Source organism: Neolamprologus multifasciatus, chromosome 22 (genome assembly GCF_963576455.1).
Source record: "Neolamprologus multifasciatus chromosome 22, fNeoMul1.2, whole genome shotgun sequence".
Taxonomy (NCBI): Eukaryota; Metazoa; Chordata; class Actinopteri; order Cichliformes; family Cichlidae; genus Neolamprologus; species Neolamprologus multifasciatus.
Window position 1 is genome coordinate 25,242,233 of NC_140459.1, and position 19,578 is coordinate 25,261,810.

The 19,578-nt window shown below is 42.3% G+C and overlaps 1 protein-coding gene across 1 annotated transcript in view; it reads right to left on the bottom strand.

Annotated features, from left to right (window-relative positions):
* Positions 1–1,310: 1,310 nt before the first annotated feature.
* LOC146493587 (uncharacterized) overlaps positions 1,311–19,578 on the bottom strand; it is a 28,944-nt gene continuing 10,676 nt past the window's right edge. Inside the window, exons 7-29 of the mRNA XM_085149507.1 lie at positions 18,740–18,799; positions 17,290–17,343; positions 13,928–13,969; positions 13,770–13,799; positions 12,962–13,018; positions 12,823–12,870; positions 12,633–12,677; positions 10,379–10,420; positions 10,159–10,194; positions 10,033–10,083; positions 9,718–9,834; positions 9,560–9,610; positions 9,353–9,379; positions 9,212–9,250; positions 7,363–7,413; positions 6,331–6,372; positions 6,216–6,248; positions 6,059–6,118; positions 5,759–5,830; positions 5,636–5,671; positions 4,821–4,856; positions 3,304–3,348; positions 1,311–2,889 (exon numbers count right to left, since the gene is read on the bottom strand). Of these exons, the coding sequence (XP_085005633.1) occupies positions 2,855–2,889; positions 3,304–3,348; positions 4,821–4,856; positions 5,636–5,671; positions 5,759–5,830; positions 6,059–6,118; positions 6,216–6,248; positions 6,331–6,372; positions 7,363–7,413; positions 9,212–9,250; positions 9,353–9,379; positions 9,560–9,610; positions 9,718–9,834; positions 10,033–10,083; positions 10,159–10,194; positions 10,379–10,420; positions 12,633–12,677; positions 12,823–12,870; positions 12,962–13,018; positions 13,770–13,799; positions 13,928–13,969; positions 17,290–17,343; positions 18,740–18,799 (1,109 nt within the window). The 3' untranslated portion in view covers positions 1,311–2,854. The remainder of the gene's footprint in view (positions 2,890–3,303; positions 3,349–4,820; positions 4,857–5,635; positions 5,672–5,758; positions 5,831–6,058; positions 6,119–6,215; positions 6,249–6,330; positions 6,373–7,362; positions 7,414–9,211; positions 9,251–9,352; positions 9,380–9,559; positions 9,611–9,717; positions 9,835–10,032; positions 10,084–10,158; positions 10,195–10,378; positions 10,421–12,632; positions 12,678–12,822; positions 12,871–12,961; positions 13,019–13,769; positions 13,800–13,927; positions 13,970–17,289; positions 17,344–18,739; positions 18,800–19,578) is intronic.

A 19,578-nucleotide genomic window follows, 5' to 3' on the forward strand; every position in this document is an offset into this window, starting at 1 on the left:
CTACTAGGGACATAGGGCTGTAAAAGGTCAATGATGTAGGCTGGTGTTTGTCCTTGAAGAGCTTTAAATGTCAGAACCAGTATCTTAAAATGGACTCTGAATTCAGCGGGGAGCCAGTGCAGCTGTATAAGCTACGGTGTTACATGAGAGTACTTAGATGTTTTTGTCAGAATCCATGCTGCAGTATTTTGGACAATCTGCAGACGCTCCAGGGAGTTTTTGTTTAGACATGTAAACAGTGAATTACAGTAGTCCAATTGCGATGAAATGAATGCATTGTAGAGGGTGACGTTGCCTCCAAACCTAAACAGGAAGATGAGTAAAGCAAATGGTTACAGTGGGATGAAAAACGTCTGGTGTTGTGGTGTTGTTCACGGGTCTAAAATCCTGTACCATTCATCTACCCTTACCTGGGCCCATAAAGACAGGAAGTATTGGCATATTCCATGATGACTGATATGGGATGATCACGCTGGCCTCCAGTAATCCGTTTATAGTGTTGTACTGGGGTCACCAGACCAGACCTTCACCAGGGTTCAGGGTGATGTGGACCCGGGCTGTGTCAACTAGACGGACATCATGTGGCGTGGTGGTCCAGATAGCAGAAGAAATGGAGTCTAAGAATCTTTGTGTGTCTGGAATGTCTGTCCTCTCTCATCCATTGAATCGGGGTAAACCCTTCCCCTTGGGCTTGGTGTACTCCTCCAAGGAAAAAGCAATGTGCTACATGTTTTCTTCTGCTACCTTCCAGAGGTTTGGTGTGTCTGTAGCCTCACAGGTCCAGCTCAGGTCTCTTTTTGACCATTGGGCCCAGTGTTCTAGCCTCATAGTTGCTTCCAACTGCCAGCGTGACATGAGGGTGTGAGGTGCTTGCATCTGCGCTCAAGTTCTACCAGGAGCTCTGTAGCTCATCCAAATCACATGAGGCTGCCACCCCTTCTTTCCCAGCAAAGATGTCAGTGATTTTCAAGGCTTGCTGTCTCCCCTCTATTTCTTCTAGCCATTCTTCCTTGTACACTGTCAGTGCGCCCCAGGGCGGCTGTGGCTACAATGTAGCTTGCCATCACCAGTGTGTGGATGTGTGTGTGAGTGGGTGGATGACTGAACGTGTAAAGCGCTTTGGGGTCCTTAGGGACTAAGTAAAGTGCTATAAAGGCCATTTACCATTTACCATTTACCATTTTACACCTCATCTGTTGTCAGAAAATATGCCAGTGTGCAGTGCAGGACATCCTCTCAAAGGGGAAACTTAAATAGTGGCTGACCAACCCACAAAAACCCAACTGAAACTAACATAACAATCCTCACTCCTAAAACTTTCCCCTCTCCCTAAACAACCAAATGTCATGTTGCCAAATCATTTTTGATTGGTCGACATGGTGCATTTTTCCACCAACACAGAAGGGCAGTTTTTTGTTTGTTTGTTTGTTTTTTATTTTTTGGTCATAAGCAGAGCTTGCGCTTGCTAGCGCTGTCCTTTGACAGTAAACGTGACAAAACTATTGAGGAAAAAACACCACGTATATATTGTTTACAATCACTACTATAATGAATGTTTTACGTGGGTTGCTTCCGTGCAACAGATATAAGATGCGGTAAGCTGAAGACAGCTTCAACTGTCTGTTTGTTGAAAAATGGTACGCGACCGCACCGTAACAGTAACGGCGCTGTAACAATAGAAATAGAAATTAGTTAGATTCCTCGTTATTGAAAAAGTAACACCGTTAGTAACCCCGTTATTCCCATCACTGAGCAGGACAAGCACAGAGATGAGTCCACTGTCAGAGGCCGTAAGAAGATCATTTGTAACCTTCACTGAAGCTGTTTCTGTGCTGTGATGAGCTCTGAAACCTGACTGAAACTCTTCAAATAAACCATTCCTCTGCAGATGATCTGTTAGCTGTTTGACAACAACTCTTTCAATAATTTTTGATATGAAAGGAAGGTTGGAGATTGGCCTATAATTAGCTAAGACTGCTGGATCTAGAGATGGTTTATTAAGTAACGGTTTAACTACAGCCAGCTTGAAGGCCTGTGGTACATAGCCAATTATTAGAGATAGGTGGATCATATTTAAGATTGAAGCATTAATTAATGGCAGGACTTCTTTGAGCAATTTTGTAGGAATGGGGTCTAAAAGACACGTTGATGGTTTGGAGGAAGAAATTATTGAAGTTAACTCAGAAAACTCAATTGGAGAAAAAGAGTCTAAATGAATATCAATGGTACTGAAAGTAGCTGTAGATAATATTACATCTGTGAGATGATTGAGTAATTTCTTTTCTAATGGTTAAAATTTTATTAATGAAGAAGTTCAGGAAGTCATTACTAGTTAACATTAAAGGAATAGTTGGCTCAACAGTGCTCTGACCTTTTGTCAGCCTGGCTACAGTACTTAAGAGAAATCTGGGGTTGTTCTTATTTTCTTCAATCAGTGACGAATAGTAAGATTTATTCAGAGCTCACAAAATCCAGGACGACAGTTTAGTGACCAGTTTGGACAAAAGACAAATTCTCAGTTTTGATGTTCAACAAACACATTTATTACAGAATTTTTAAACCATGTTTTACAATGAACATGTCACTTCCTTTTTGTCATCAGATCAAATCTGAATCAGCACACTGTTGAGACTAATTTTCTTTACTTTCCCTCCATGATTCTCTAAGACAAAATAAATGTCTATAAACCGACATTTTTAAATATTAAAAAAACAAACAAACAAAAAAACACCTGCTGCCATTCACTGGAGGGGCCTACAGCTAGTGGGAGGGGTCAGATTTCATTGGCCGTGCTGATTGGTCGGTACACTGGAAACGGTAACGCAGGAAGCGAACTCGCGGTTTGATGTGGAAGTCAGCAGGTATCCTCCAGTTCCACATTTTCTGTACCTGAACAAGAAACTAAGATTCAGTGAAAAGATTCACATGAGAACAGCATGTGTTTGCAAAGCTTCTCTGTTGCATGCTACAATAGACGGTTTAAATAATGGTTCATATTTTGGATCATTTTTATACCCTCTGGTATGAGTTAAAACACATAATGAATTTATGTGTGGGTTTTTACTATCTGCATCTGGAGGGACAGATCTAAAACATCCAGTACTGATGCTGCAGGGTTTTCATGACCCTGAAATAAGGTTCTTTTAAATAAAAATCAGATTCAGGGTTTGATGATCATTGAATACAAAGAAAGTGTAAACTAAACAGGAAACATCAGACTGCTCAGGACATCTTCAGTGATAGAGAAAATGTATTAAATGAAATATTGTAAAGATTCGAGTCAAGAGTGTGATGATAACAAACCTTCAGGACCCTGACCAGATGGGTTGTACTGTTCAGTAACTGAACCTGCAGAGAACAAGCAGAACCAAGAAAAGAGAAAGAACAAGCCTTCAGCACCTGATCTCATATCAGATACAAACAGCAAAATATCCTTTAACCAAAAAATGGGACCCCAAAACCGCATCCAGCACACCTTTGAACCTTCTGGGGCACAGATGCAAAGGAGAAAGTACACTTGGAGGGAAGAATTCTCTTCATCCAATCTGCAATTTATTTATTTATTTAATTTTACAAAAATACTGATATTAACAACCAAAGAAGAAACTTATCTTAGCATTACCTACCCCCCCCCCCCCCCCCCCCCAATGTGTGTGTGTTTTAACTACTTGGTAAGATTACAATTCCCCACTAGTACATAGAAGACATGGGCTGTGTCCCATTTCAGGGTCTGCACGCTTGAAGTACGCATTTTAAGTGTGGTTACGTCACCGCCACGCGACGACGGCTGTCCCAATTCGAAGTGTACTTGAAATGCATACTCCAAATGCGCCGTCGATTTCCCAAAATATCGAGCGTGGTCCGGTGCACGCTTCGTGGTCCCATATATCCCACAATTCATAGCGCGGCGGTGGGTGTGGATAATTTTGCCGCAAGAAGGGAGCAGCCGAAGAGTGAACTGTCAAAAGTAAGTACTGAATATGACGTCACTTATTCATGTGCGAATGTTTAATAACGAAGAACATTAAAACATTGCTGTTGGCCACATGCCGGCAAAGTTGTGTGACATTAGTGATGTTTGTACTTTCAGCGTTAACTTGGTTTTAAAGCCTCTACTTCTAAATATATATATAGTCGACCTTAATCTTACAGAGAATCTGATGATTTTATGGATAATTAAAGTCAGTCATAGATAGATAGATAGATAGATAGATAATAATCTGACAATACTATAATATTGGCCATATGATATTTACATTACCATAGTGAGATGACTTTAGTCTCATGAACAACATTAACAAATTGTTATTTACTAGCTAGTCTTAAATGACTATTCAGTACAGAAATGAAGCCCTTGAATCATGTTTTACAGTCCCGTGGTCTCAGCCTCAGATACTCAACTAATCAAAGTGATGTCATGACAAAAACTGAATGACCAACAAAACATTTTTCTCCTTCATTTATGTCAAACAAAGCTGTATGTAACGTGTCTCGTTAGTATCATGGTTGCTAGGCAACCTGAACAGCGCGACGAAGCATATACCGTCCCATTTCACAAGCCTCTCACTTCCGCACTTCTCGTACTGATAGTACGCACCGTACGTAGTACGCCTAGTGCGCGTACTTCAAGCGTGCAGACCCTGAAATGGGACACAGCTATTGAATACATGGAATTTTCCAATATGGTGGCAATGTGGAAAAGAGCATATGCAGTCTTAGTCCTCTAGAGGGCATAGTTTTCCACGTGACATACAGGCTCTGTCCGTATTTCAGGTATGTGTTCTAAACCTTTTAAAGCTGTGAACATTTTTAAGACTTACCAGCCATCTGTGTGTGATCTGTCACAGCTGGAGGATCTGCAAAAGAAAAAAACGACACACACATTGTGTATTCAGTGGGTGTTGACACACCCACAAAGAGACACAGACCTACAGCAGAATAAGAGCAGACACTCTGAAACATGAACTCAATCCCAGTCAGTCACAAACACTAAACCTCACAACTTGATCTTCTCCTGCGTTTGAATGTGAGTTTATTAACAGGAATGAGCCAGAACCTCGTGATAGACCACATGACACTGATCTACACCTTTCTCAGCGATGCTGCTTTGTTTCATGCTCACACTTTGAACTGCCTGATTTGTAAAGTTCTCACCCTTCAGAGTGTCTGTGAGGGTTCTCAGTCATCCAGGTCATCGTAATGGAAGGAGCTTGGAAAGAAAAGCGTCTGGACAGTGGGATACTCCTACTGGGTTTAAATCTGGGACTCTCCACCATTTGACCTTAGAACTGAAGAAGCTTCTCGGATGAGAGGTGAAACGTCTTCAAGCAACTTAAAGAAGTCCAGACGCTTTTCTTTCCAAGCTCCTTAGACCTCACCCTTCAGAGGCGACAAAGGACATCTAGGTTTTTTTTTAAACAGCATCAATAAGCAAAGATCAAAGAAATGATCAAAACATGATCAATAAACTTTTTTTTTTTTTTACTTTAAGCCCCCCCTCCACAAAACCATAAGTAAACACCATAGCCCTTGGAACTTTGATTAATTGCAGGCTCCCTCTAAGTGTGAGTTAGGGCAAGTTGCTGGAATTGGACTGTTTTTTTTTTTAGGTGGGAATAGGTATAGTAGAACTTACTAGAGTCGAGAAGCCTTCCTGTATGATCTGTTGCAACTGAAACACACAGAACATACATCTGACCTTTGACCTCTCACCTGTCTGTTAATTAACTGTTAGTATATTGAAGGGAGATGGACATACCTGTATCTGTCCCAGAGAAGTCTGCTGTCATGGTAACCAGATCTGTGTGAGGGTGAATGCCTGAAACTGAATCTGAGGAGAAGCAGACAGGAAAACGTAAACCCAGATATACAGACGAATGTACAGACAGGTGTACAGAAGCAGACAGATGCAAAGGCTGACCTACAGAAAGACAGGCAGATGTACAGATAGATTTACAGTCAGGCAGACAGAAAGACAGATGTAGAGGCAGACGGCCATACACAAAGATATACACACAAATGCACACAACTGTAAAGACAAATGTAAAGATATGTGTACCTGGGTTATGTGTCTGTGTGACATCGACAGACGCAGTTTGAATCATAATGGATGGAGACTCTGTAACACATGATCATGTGACAGAAAGTGGATAACCCCCCTCCCCCACACCGGATTATAAACCAATGAGCTTCATAGTCATAGTAAGTAGTAGTACCTGTGACATCATGCCCGAATCCAAGACCTGAAGCTAGAAATAACAGAACACAGAGCTTCATCCATTACTAACACTGTTTATCAGTAAACAGATTGTTTTGATCTGTTCACCTCACCTGTGAGATTGACGTTAATCCTGGTTACTGACTCTGCACCACCTGATGACATCATCAGCACATTTTTATTTATCGCATTATTTCACTGATCATTTAAAATACAATCCTGATTCCAGATTAACGACTGGCTAAGGTGACTCAGGTGTGGTTTCCAGTGATTCTGCACTTTGGCTGTTATCCTGTACTTCCTGTACGCCTTGTCTTTGACTGAAAATTGTATAACTTAAAATGTGAGGCTATTTTTGTAAGAAGTGTTCAAACCATTTAAAGAGCTTCATGTTGAGCAGTACCACTCCCTGACCTGGTGACGTGAACATTACATACTCCGGACTTTTAGCTTCTTTTAGCTCATAATGTTAACAGTTTACTAGTCTAACGATGGAACAATGGAGACACTGAGGCTACGTCCACACGTACACGGGTATTTTTGAAAACTGAGATTTTCCGTTTTCGTTTTAAAAAATAATCCCGTCCACACGTAAACGCAGAAATGAAGGAAAACGCTGCTAGGAACATGCCAAAGCAACAGGTGGCGATATATTCCTAACCGTGTAGAAATGTTGGCCAATCAGAAGTCCAGAAGCGTCGGTGGGAAATAGTAAACAAGGATGAGGCATAGAAGCAGAACCGAGTCGTATGTGTGGAGGGACAGTAACTGTGTGTGTATATGTAAGCATTTAAACACTGCAGAGAGTACAAGTAACAGTAACAGTATTGTAGAAATTCATTTCACCAAAACAATAACGTGGCGCACAGTGTGACGTCAAAAAAGGCACACACCTTTTGAAGCTGCGTTTTCTGCGTTTTTCTTGTCCACACGTAAATGCAAAAACGGAGTTTTCAAAAGTATCCACCCTGGCCGGAGTTTTTAAAAATCTCCGTTTTCAGTGACCGAAAACGCCGTTTACGTGTGGACGAAAGGTGCAAACGCATAGAAAAATCTGCGTTTTCAAAAATACCCGGGTACGTATGGACGTAGCCTGAATTCCAACATATGATCTGGTATAAATAATTAGCTTGATTAGACTGTACCTGTGAGATCAGTATAAAGATCGCTGAAGGAAACCAGTTTTTCTGTCTCTGCTGCAGAAACACAAACAGCAAAGTTAAACTGCAGAAACAAATGTTGCCGATGAAGGTGGTGTGAGGAGTATCTAAGGGGGTGATTTGAGCCAGGAATCCTTCTGAACCCACTATCTGACTTTTCAACAAATGTCTTATGTTCACCTGTGTTCAAATGAAGAATCACTAAATTAATACAGAGGGCTTTTGCTTTTTGAAGATGAGGTAGTACTGTTGTTTTTTTCAGAACATGACCATTATCTTACACCAGGGCCAAGCTGAGAATCAGCACCTCCTTCTCTGAAGCCATGGTCCTCTGCGAGAAGATGGTGGATTACTCCCTCCGTGTTGCTGCTCCAAGTGAGGAAGTTAAGTATTTCAGGATCTTAATCTTGAGTGATGATTGAGATGGACCAGTGGATGAGTGCAATTGCAGTTCTCTTCCACGTATCCTTATCAGGGTAACGGGGGGACATTCACACTTTAGCATCACCTATTAACTTAATCCTACTAATTGCATATCTTTGAACTGTGGGAAGAAGCGTGGGGAAAACACACACAAACACGGGAAAAACATACAACCAGCCAAATGGTGGAGTCGAATGCAGGCAACAGTGCTAACCACCATACTACTGTGCTGCCCAGTAAGTAACATTCACAGATCATTTTCTGTGGAACAAGAGTCACAAGACCTTTGTGATTGATCAGATACAGCCAACACTACCACTTTTATGTAAACATGCAGGGGAAACCCTGGGCTAATGTGACAGATAGTAAGCTTCATGTGAACGTTTATCCTGATCATAAATCTTATGGTAAGTGAATCCAGATAAGGGAAAGATACGTTGCTTCATAGCAACTGATCACAGTCAAGTAACGCGGGCCTTTAATGTATTCCCCCCCTTCACATATGACCTGTTGGAGTTTTTTCTTTTAAATTTTGCCTTTTGCATATGCAGAGTGTATGAATAATGCCTGTTTCCGATTAAAGATGGGATTTTCTCGGATGTTCTTAGCCGGAAAAGTGTGGAGTGCCCACTCCGGGTTGGGGATGAGTAGACCAGAGCGAAGCTCTGGTCTACTCATACCCTCACCTATGGCCACAAGCTGTGGGTAGTGACCGAAAGAACGAGATCGCGGATACAAGCGGCAGAAATGAGCTTCCTCCGAAGGGTGACTGGCCTCTCCCTTAGAGATAGGGTGAGAAGTTCGGCCATCCAGGAGGGGCTCAGAGTAGAGCCGCTGCTGCTCCACATCGAAAGGAGCCAGATGAGGTGGTTCGGGCATCTGACAAGGATGCCTCCTGGGCGCCTCCTGGGTGAGGTGTTCCGGGCATGTCCCACCGGGAGGAGGCCCCAGGGCAGACCCAGGACACGCTGGAGAGATTATATCTCTCGGCTGGCCTGGGAACGCCTTGGTGTTCCCCCGGATAAGCTGGAGGAGGTGGCTGGGGAGAGGGAGGTCTGGGCCTCTCTGCTTAGGCTGCTGCCCCCGCGACCCGGCCTCGGATAAAGCGGATGAAGATGAATGGATGGATTTTCTTCTTCCTTTGTTGGGGTCCTCTGTTCCATGATTCATTTATTTATGAAGAAAATCAAAGAGGTAATATATCTCATCTGGCCTGTGAGAGACTCTTAATTCTCAGGGAGGAACTGGAAGATACTGTTGAGGAGAATAATGTCTGGAGCTTAGCCTGCTGCTACCGTGAATGGACAAATCATCGAGGTGGGTGACAGATGGATAGTCTGGTCTACTCAGGTGTGTTCTGTTGCAGATCTGAATGTTTTTATCGAAGTGAACTAAAATGGTGAACGTTTACCTCCATTTGTGTCTGTCAACAGGGTCTGTCGACCGTTTCCTAAACAACACAAAGTAAATTCAGAAAATCAAACAATAATTAAATAGTTGAAGGTATTTTTATATGCAGTAAATTTAAGAGCATGACGCTCTGAGGAATTACCATCAGTATCCGCTGAATCAGCTGTATCTGTGAGGACAAATACAGCACCAATATGAAATATGGTTAACAGATAATGAAGGATCGGGACTATTGATGTTTAAGATATTTAAGTTTAGAAAAAAAGAAACAACATTGAAAACTCTACAGTGGAGCTAATGTAAAGTTTAAAACCTTTGGGATTACATTTATGCTACAGTGTGAGATCACCTTTCTGGTCTCTGAGAGCTTCAATGTGTGTTGAGGATGAAGACACTGCCCCTGAAAAGGAAAAAGATGCTGTTTTACTTTACTAAATAAGAGATGAAGGTAAACTTCAGAGTAAAAGTTAATCTGGTTTTCAGAGTAAAAGTGTTTCCTCTCACAACCTGCAGAGTGGGAGGAGCCAGAGACAGAGCTGGGTAATGATTGGTCAGGTCCTGAACTCAGGAAAGTTTGATCTGGTCCTGGCTGATCAACGTTGGTATCAGAATGATGAACAAGATCTTCAATACCAGGAAACAGGAGGTAGGAAAGATTAACAAGCAAGGAAAGGAAACCGCAGAGATACAAACACAGATGCTGTGTTTGAACTGCCACTAGCAGCTACATAATGCTTTTGGCTGAATAAAAACAATTGGACAGTTCAAAAACATCATGTGATATATTTGGATGACGTTAGTGGGGGAGGAGTCTGTACTCACCTGCAAGTGAGTTCAGACTGTTCTGATCTGCATGTGGATTTGCTGTCACACCTGAACCAAAAGAAAAACATCAACCAGTGTGATTTGTCCAATTTCAGACATTATTAAATGAAGAGGAAGTGATACCTGAAGGCTCCAGGTGAGAGGGTGCTGTCATGTTACCTGTGATAATTCAGAAACAAAAAGCAAAACAATAATTAACACCAATATCAAACAATCAAAAAAGAACAAACAACAACAACAACAAACCCTAAATCAGATCAGAGCCCTTTTCCCCAGCTTTAGTAGTCATGGTTAAGTTCACTAATCAAAGAATCACTTTAAGTGTTTGAGAAAGAAGTCAAACCTGGGGTGTTAACGTGACCATCTGGACCGAAAGCATCACCACCTAAAAACACAGAAACATTCCACTACAGTAAAATACAGAATTATGTTTATTGTGTTTCTTCTTGGCTCAGACATCTGACAGGTATACTACAAAGCGATATTAATGGCTTTTTATCTGTGTCTTGTCTTTATATCTCATGAAAGAGGCTCTCTTTTTATATGAAAATATCACCTGATCAGCAAAATGTTATATTCAGAGTTTTGGTTTGAATCAACCACATTGTCACTGTTCACTCTGATCTGATTTCCATGTCTCCTTCATCAGGCTGTGGGACAGGAAGCCTTTTTTTTAATATATAATTGTTTATTTTATTTTATTTTCACTTGCTACACACGGGACAGACATGACTGGGGGAAAGAAAAGGGAGAATGAAAGAGAGGTAGGGGAAGAGCGAACAGCGGGGAAGAGGAACGGTGATAAAGGGCAAAAAGCAAAACAAACAGACAAAAAATACATATATCAATCACCTGAATCACCTGTTGAGAAAGAAAAAAGAGAAAACAAGCAAAAAAAGGAGAGCTATATAATAAACAACATCATCGCAATAATCTATGTGAATATAACAGTAAATACTAAATATTGAATATTACTGTGCAGCACGTAAGATCGACAGCGCACAGTGTGCTTTGAGGTAGGAGCCAAAAAGAGTGTAGTTTGTGTGTGTGAGCACCAGTGTGTACACCTGTGAGCATGAGCGCGCTTGTATTCAAAAAGTTCCTTCATGTAATGATCTGCTAGAGGGTGTGGGGGTAGCGGGGGTGTGTGAAGACTCCAAACCTCCCTCCACCCACTCATATGTAGTGTTGATACATGTGTGTTCTAAGGTGCATTTAAAACCCAGGAGGGCATGGAGCTACCTGCCAGAGAGCAGCAGGTAGCAGGAAGCCTTAATAGATCCAATTTTAGATCTCACAACTAAGGTGCAGCTGTCACCGAGATGTATTTTGTTTTTTTCTTTATAATTGGTCTTATTCTGATTTTAGTGTTTATTTGTGAGTGTGGTTCTGATTATATTTGCATGATTTTATTCTGATATTTGTATTGCATGTTTTTAGTGGGGTTTTTTTTGGTTTTTTTGCTTGATATTGTTTTAATCCACTGTGGACTCTGGACAGTTAGCAAATAGCAGGCGTCTGTTGAGGTGTGGGTGTGGCCTATCAGCCGGGGAAAGGACTTGTTTAAAGAAAGTTGGCTGAGCAAGGGGAAGGGCCAGATATGACATGGCTATTAGCCAGGTCAGACGATGGTTCTGGCCAGTATGTTTATTTACAGGGCGATGCAACGAGCGAAAGACTCGAGTGCGGAGTACAAGCTGGGTTGTGATGTGGGAGTGCCCAGTGGAAGGATGAGACAGAGATGGGAGGTTTCTCCTAGGACTAGGCTGGGGTGGCCGCCACTTCAGAAGAGGAATTTCTCTCTTTAACTTTTACATATAAGGAACATTCGTATTGGGTTGTAGGACAATTGAATTGCTGGACTGTGTGGGATTTTACTGTACAAAGAACATTTTATTGTAGTTTTAAGAATTGTTTTTATTTATTCTTGGGGGATTTTAGGGTACCAAGAACATTTTATTGCATACATTTTTTTTAGAATTTTGTTTGCTTTTATTCCTGCTTTCCACCTCCATGAATAAACCTTTTCTTGTTAGACTTGTAGTCTCTGTGCCCTGGGAATCTGATCCCCTTTTATTTAAAGAACTTCCTGTAACACAATTTGGCTCACCAGTTTTAGTGTCTACACAAATAAACAGCAGCATTGACCATACTCATAGGTAAAATAATTAGCTGTAATTAAAATATTTTACTGCTCTGTGACATACATCCCCATCTTGCTCTATGTGATATTTTTATATTCTTCTTGACGTTTTAATCATCATCATCATCTGATAATGTGTCACTCACAAATGACCATGACCTGTGAAATAACCCATTTTGTCTGAGGGCTCTGAGGGAGTGAAGCAGAGAGCCTGGCCTAACAAAGAAGACTAATAATCTGATAATCATTATCTCTGACTGGGGTTTAAGGTTTTATTGAGCCCGCTACTGCAGAGAAAGCCTGTTTGTGTCGCCACATCCCTCTGTGAGTCAGAGCTGGAGCAAAAGACCAAAAGAGTCAGTGTGTATCTAGAATGACCTCAGATTTTATCATCAAATCAAGCTTCAGATTTAAGAAAATTATTGGTTTGTAAAATGAGAGCAGCTGAACTTACCCATCATGCCAAGCAGGAAGTCATGGCTAGATGGCTCTATGGATCCTAAAGGCGAAAAAGTCAATGACAGCTGCTTAGAGATTCCTCCTTAAAGCCATAGAAGTGTTCTTTGCATTTGTAGCACTTAAAAATCTGACTTGGATCTGATGAAGTAAAAGTGATGTCACAGACACCTCACCTGGACACTCACCTGTATAACCCAGGTGAGAAACGTCACCCTGAAAGAATCCCACACCATCTGGAAAAGAGAGTTGAACTTAATGTCTCTGAGCTTCTTAAAAAATAGGTTTCACCTGTCTCCCTTTTAGCCCCTCTCCATACCGCGTTACCTGTCTGACTGCCAACTCCACCCCCTCCTCCTCCATTCAGGAGCTTCTGTCCATTACCTCGAAAAAACAAAACAAAACAAGAATTGATCATTTTTTGAAGAGATTGTAAGATCTTTTGTCTGGACTTCTTTAAGTTGCTTGAAGATGTTTCACCTCTCATCCGAGAAGCTTCTTCTGTTCTAGAGTCAAATGGTGGAGAGTCCCAGATTTAAGCCCTGTGGGTGTTTCCCCATGAAAGGGACAATGGCATCTAAAGGACAAAGGTCACTCTTTTGAGGATGCCAATGCAATCTATGTCCACTGTGAACGACCATCCTTGAACAGAGGCGGTGGGTTACGACACCAACTGTCTACCATCTATAATCCAGATCGCTTCCCAGACGCCTTAACGCCCACTCACGTCCTTGGGCATTTGACCTCAGGAAATCACATAATAGGATGGAGCTTGGTTTCACAATGAGCTCACCAAAAACCTTGGCTGATTGTGACCTACACCCGTTTTCACACCTTGGTTCGTGTGATTAGGTAGAGGATCAATAGGGGGTCTGTTGTCCTTCTTGGGGGGACACTCCCACGGGGCTTAAATCTGGGGCTCTCCACCATTTGACCCAACTGAAGAAGCTTCTCGGATGAGAGGTGAAACCTCTTCAAGGAAACTTAAAGAAGTCCAGATGCTTTTCTTTCCAAGCTCCTTAGACTACAATGAACTGAGAATCTTCACAGACATATTGAAAGGTCTTCAACTCATTCATGTTTAATCAATGATCTATTGATTGGTCTCTATTTGAGGGATTTGAAAGCTACTTACTGTTGGTCTCTGAGCCAGCTCCTGCAGAACCTGCAGACAAAGACCAGGTTTAAAGATGTGAAGCTTTCTATGCTAAAGGGCTCGTACAGTCAGCTGTTGTGCTGAGCTTAATGAATCAATAATTCTCAAAATGTCAGCAGAGTAATAATTAGACTTACCATTTGTTTCTGTGTGAGATAAAGCAGAGGAATGCTTGTCTCCTTAAAACACAGAAATCATCGATTAACACACCTTGTCATTTAATGGACTTTCCTTATTTTTACTATTTTTGCCTGGTAGATACATACTGAAGACATCAAATATGTGAAGCAAGATATATGGAATTATTAAGCAAAGACAAAAATGATAAATAACTCTAAATATGTCTTATAGTTTAGATTCCTTTGCTTTGTTGACAATGCTGCAAACCCTTGACCTTCTCTCAGTGAGCTTCATGAGTAGTCACCTGATATGGGTTTCACTTCGCAGGTGTGCCTCGTCAGGGTTTATTTGTGGAATTTATTGCCTTCTTAATGGGGTTGGGACATTCAGTTATGTTATGCAGCACCTCAGATTAGAGCCCAGGTAAATGCCACAGTTCCAGTAGCAGACACATCTCTACATCAACTGTTCAGAGGAGACTGTACAAATGAGGTCTTTATGGTCAAAAAGCTGCTAAGAAACCACTACTAAGGAAAAGCAACAAGCAGAAAAGATTTGTTTCAGGTCATGAAACACAAGGAATGGACATCAGATGAGTAGAAATCTGCTTTCCTTTGATGAGTCCAAATTTTAGATCTTTAGTTCCACCTGCTGTGAAAGGATGGTCTCTACTACTACTACATGGTTACCACCATGAAAAGAGGTGTGATGGTGTGGTGGTGAACCGACCAAAATGACTCCAAGACCGCAGCAATGACTCATTCAAGAGGTCATAAGACCCCAGAACAGCTTTCAAAGAACTTCAGGCTTCACGTGCCACAACTAAGGTCAACGTTCATGACTCTACAAGACTGGGAAAAAAGAGAGTTCCGAGATGAAAACCTCTGCTCACAAATACTGTGGATTAATGAGACAAAAGTTGAACCTTTTGGAAAGGTGTATGTCCAGTACATCTGGCATAAAAGTAACAGAATTTCAGAGAAAGAACATCATGCCAACAGTAAAATATGATGCCGGTATGGTGATGGTCTGGGACTGTTTACTGCCTCAGGACCTGGAAGACTTGCTGTGGTAAATGGAACAATGAATTGTCTACCAAAGCTGTCTACCAAAACGACCTGAAGGAGGATGTCTGGCCATCTGCTTGTGATCTCAAGCCGAAGTGCAGTTGGGTTCTGCAGCAGGATAATGATCCAAAACACACCAGCAAATCCACCTCTGAATGGCTTAAGAAAAATAAAGCAAAGACTTTAGAGGGGCCTAGTCAAATTACTGACCTGAATCTGGTTGAGATGAGGGGTGACCTTAAAAAGGTGGTTCAGGCTTGAAAACCCTTCACTGTGGGTGAATTACAACAATTCTGCAAAGATGAGAGGGAAGTCCTCCACAGCATTTATTTCCAGTTATCGCAAACACTAGATTGCAGTTATTCCTGTTTAGGGTTTTCCAACCAGTTATTAGGTTTGGGGAGTAATCACTTTTTTCACACAGAGCCACATAGGCTTGGATTTGTTTCCCCCTTAATGATAAACACCTTAATTCTTGTGTTTACGTTTTTGTAATGTCATGATGCCATTTGACGATGATTTCAGTGTTTTGACATGAAGTTTTGTTCCATCCAAATGGATACAGGCCGCAAATAGTTATTGACTGCACCCTGTTTGTTCTTCAAAATAAAAGTCCACAATAAACAACATCACAATGATCTATGGGAATATGACAGTAAATACTAAATATTAAACATTATTGTGCAGCACGTAAGATCGACAGCACAGTGTGCATTGAGGTAGGAGCCAAAAAGGGTGTAGTTTGTGTGTGTGATCACCCGTGTGTACACCTGTGAGCATGGACGCGCTTGTTTTCTTAAAAGGTTCCCTCATGTAATGATCTGCTAGAGGGTGTGGGGGGCCACTGCCCCGTCCTCCAGGGCATGAAGCAGGTATGGAGGAGATCAAAACTCCAGACATCCAGAGGCCCCCAGAACACAAGAGACCAAGGAAGACCAACAGAGGGGCAGCCGTGCCACTGTCCCAGAAAGAGCTGAGGAGAGTCCCAGATGAGGGGTCACCCAGCAGCCACGGAGCAGAAGCCAGGGGGGGTTGCAGTGACGTGCCCGTGAGCTCCGCCGGCAGCCAGCTGTGCCTGAGTGACCGAGCCCCAGGCCGAGAGGCCGGGGGCACCCCACCTCCGAAGTGGCCCAAGCGAGCCCCAGGCTCCAGGCCCCGATAAGCAGCCGCCAAGGAGTGAGCCGGTGTGTACCCGGACGCCCACCCCATGACACAAAGAACCACCAACGCACCGATGTCTGAGGGAGTCCGCCCCCGGCAGGGGAAGTGGTGGGGGGAGATAGGCCTCCAAACCTTGGAGGGCCTGAGCTGTCCTCAGAGAGGTGGCGTCTGATACCCAACCTGACATATGGACACAGACATACAGGCACACACAGATACAAACATCCATTCCCACCCTCATGCTCTCATATGCACTTACTCCACACTCAACCAACGTGGAGACAGACATAAAGAGACGCTGTACACACAATCACACTCCCCAAGCGTACTCTACAAACCGGGTCTAGGTACCCTTGCCCCTGGAGGGGGGAACTGCACCCAGACCCAGATTGTGTTACCCTTTTCCCTGCGGTGGGGAGAAGCAGACCGCCCCGACTCCGCAGCAGCAGGGAGGCCCCACATTCCGGACCCCAGTCGGACGGCCAACTCCTCCTCCTAGCCCCCCTGCTCCAGCAGACCGCAGAGAATGAGGGTGAGAGAAGACTCCTAACCTCCCTCCACCCGCTCATTGTAGTGTTGATACATGTGTGTTCTAAGGTGCATTTAAAACCCAGGAGGGCATGGAGCTACCTGCCAGAGAGCAGCAGGTAAGCGCATAGTCCCTCCTGCTAGTTGTTCATTGTGATGTTGTTTATTGTATTACTCTCGTTTTCTTCTGCTTGTTTTCTTTTTTCTTTCTCAACAGGTGATCCAGGTGATCGATATATGTATTTTTTTTTTTTATTTTTTTTTCTGCTTATTCTGTTGGTTTTTGTTTTTTGCCCTTCTCCCCCGTCCCTCTTCTCAACTGTTTTTCTTTCCCTCTTTCTTTCTCCCTTTTCTTTCCCCCAGTCAAGTCTGTCCCGTATTCAGCAAGTGAAAATAAAATAAAGAATAAAAGGTGAATCAAATGGACCATTACGGCAAAGCTGGGATGGTCAATTTGGTAAAGAAAATCCGTTGGGCATCTTTCTTCGCCTTTAGACAATAATTCTGATGGCAAAAGAGCCAAACGGGACAGGCAAAAAAAACAAACAAAAAAAGACAAAAAAACCAAAAACAAAATAAAAGTCCACATATCTGCCATTTTTAAAAAAGCCCAGGCTGTTTACCTGCAGAATGGATCAAAGCTGTGGAGACATCAGAGATCTCAGCTGCTGCAGAACCTGTAACAACAGGAGCAGTTTTTAGCTTCTAAATACAAAAATCAGTGATTAAAAACAACAAAGTAAAATGGTCAGATGTTCAAAGCCCTTACAGACCATGCAATCGACTTATGTCTTGAGCACAGGAAGCATTGTCTAACACTTCCTTGTGAGATTGTTTTCAGTAATGGTGGCCAAGTGTGTATCAGAGCAAGACAAAGAGATCCTGGCCATGAATTCTGAGTAGAAAAAAACAACTGGTGTTGCAATATTAGTATTGAAAAATCCCAACACAGGATTGTGGAGAACCACTGATGGTGAGTACAGCCCAATTACATTCTGGATGATGGTGAAATGGTGTGGCCAGCCATGCGATTAGATTGTGGGAGATCTCTGAAGGGCTGAGTCAAGCTATTCCTTGGGATTCAGATGTTTTATTAGTCCTACCCGGGTAGTAGATGGGTAGTTGTGCTTTAAAGCACTGCTTTGAAGGGACTGCTTTTTGGGTCACAAGGAACATTAAAGGACAATTCAGACTGGACTTCCGTCATTCTACAACAAGAAGACTTTATTTTGTTTTATTAATTTCATTTAATTTCATTTCTCCTTTTATTTTGTTTGTTTTACACCTATGAAGAGCAGGTGTTATTTTCCAGGTTGTGTGACTGTGTACTCTGTATTGTTTATGAGCTTTCCTAAGGTAACAGGGTCCCAGTTGTTCACTTCAGTGATGACTTTTTTCCTGAGACGCTAAAATCAAAACCTCCTTCCAAACCTACCTAGATATTTGGAGTCTGTGTTGAAATTGATATTGCAGTACAATAAGAGGTGGCTGTAGCTCAGGAGATAGAGCAGGTCACCTACTAATAGGGAGGTTGGTCGTTTGAGCCTTGTCTGCTCCAGTCTGCATGCAAATACAGGCCAAAGACATTTGCCAAGATATTAACCCCACTTGAGAGCAACCAAGAGTATAAATATGTGTGAATGTTAGATAGAAACACTTACATAGGAATAGCATAAGCAAAAAGTGCTTATGCGAATGGATGAATGGGACAAGTTGTAGAACCTGCTTTGTGCTCAGAGTAGAAAAACGCTATAGAATCCATCTAGTATTTACTGGTCCTGAGTAGAGGCACTACACTGTATTGATGTAGCAAAACAACTGGATAGTTCAACCGTTGTTAAGAGGTTGGAGTGCAACATGTCTCTTAAAAGTATTAAATTGCCACACAGATTTCTGTGTGATCCTTTAAGTAGGGAGTGTTTCCACTCATGAGACTGTAACCTAACAAAAGTCAGAGAAGTGATCAGAGCAGAGTGACTGAAATCTGATTACCATTCAAATCAAACATTTTACTGTCTAAGATGTTCATATATGTCATCGCGTTTCTCTCTGGATGAGATTCACCTGGTTTACCTGCTGAGCTTCCGGCTGTTCCTTCATGTGTTCTTCCCCCTGCTGTTTGACCACTGGAAGCTGAAAATAAACATAATTTTTAAACAAGTATATTTGCTCTCAGACTGAAGAGTTAGAACGGAAGTAGAATAGAAGGCAGAGCCTTCAGCTTCCAGGCCCCTCGTCTGTGAAACCAGCAACCAGTTTGGATTCAGGAGACAGACACCCTGTCTATTTTTAAGATTAGGCTTAAAACTTTCCTCTTTGATAATGGATATAGTCAGGTGAGCCTGACTGCTAGTTATGTTATAATAGCCTCAGATTGCTGAGGGCTTCCCATGATGCAGTTTCTGGGATTTGACGTTGAGTGTTTTTTCTAATGATAATTCAATTCAATTCAATTCAATTCAATTTTATTTATATAGCGCCAAATCACAACAAATGTCGCCTCAAGGCGCTTCATAGATACAGAGAAAAGCCCAACAATCATATGACCCCCTATGAGCAAGCACTTTGGCGACAGTGGGAAGGAAAAACTCCCTTTTAACAGGAAGAAACCTCCGGCAGAACCAGGCTCAGGGAGGGGCGGCCATCTGCTGCGACCGGTTGGGGTGAGAGAAGGAAGACAGGATAAAGACATGCTGTGGAAGAGAGACAGAGATTAATAACAGATACGATTCAATACAGAGAGGTCTATTAACACATAGTGAGTGAGAAAGGTGACTGGAAAGGAAAAACTCAATGCATCATGGGAATCCCCCGGCAGCCTACATCTATTGCAGCATAACTAAGGGAGGATTCAGGGTCACCTGGTCCAGCCCTAACTATATGCTTTAGCAAAAAGGAAGGTTTTAAGCCTA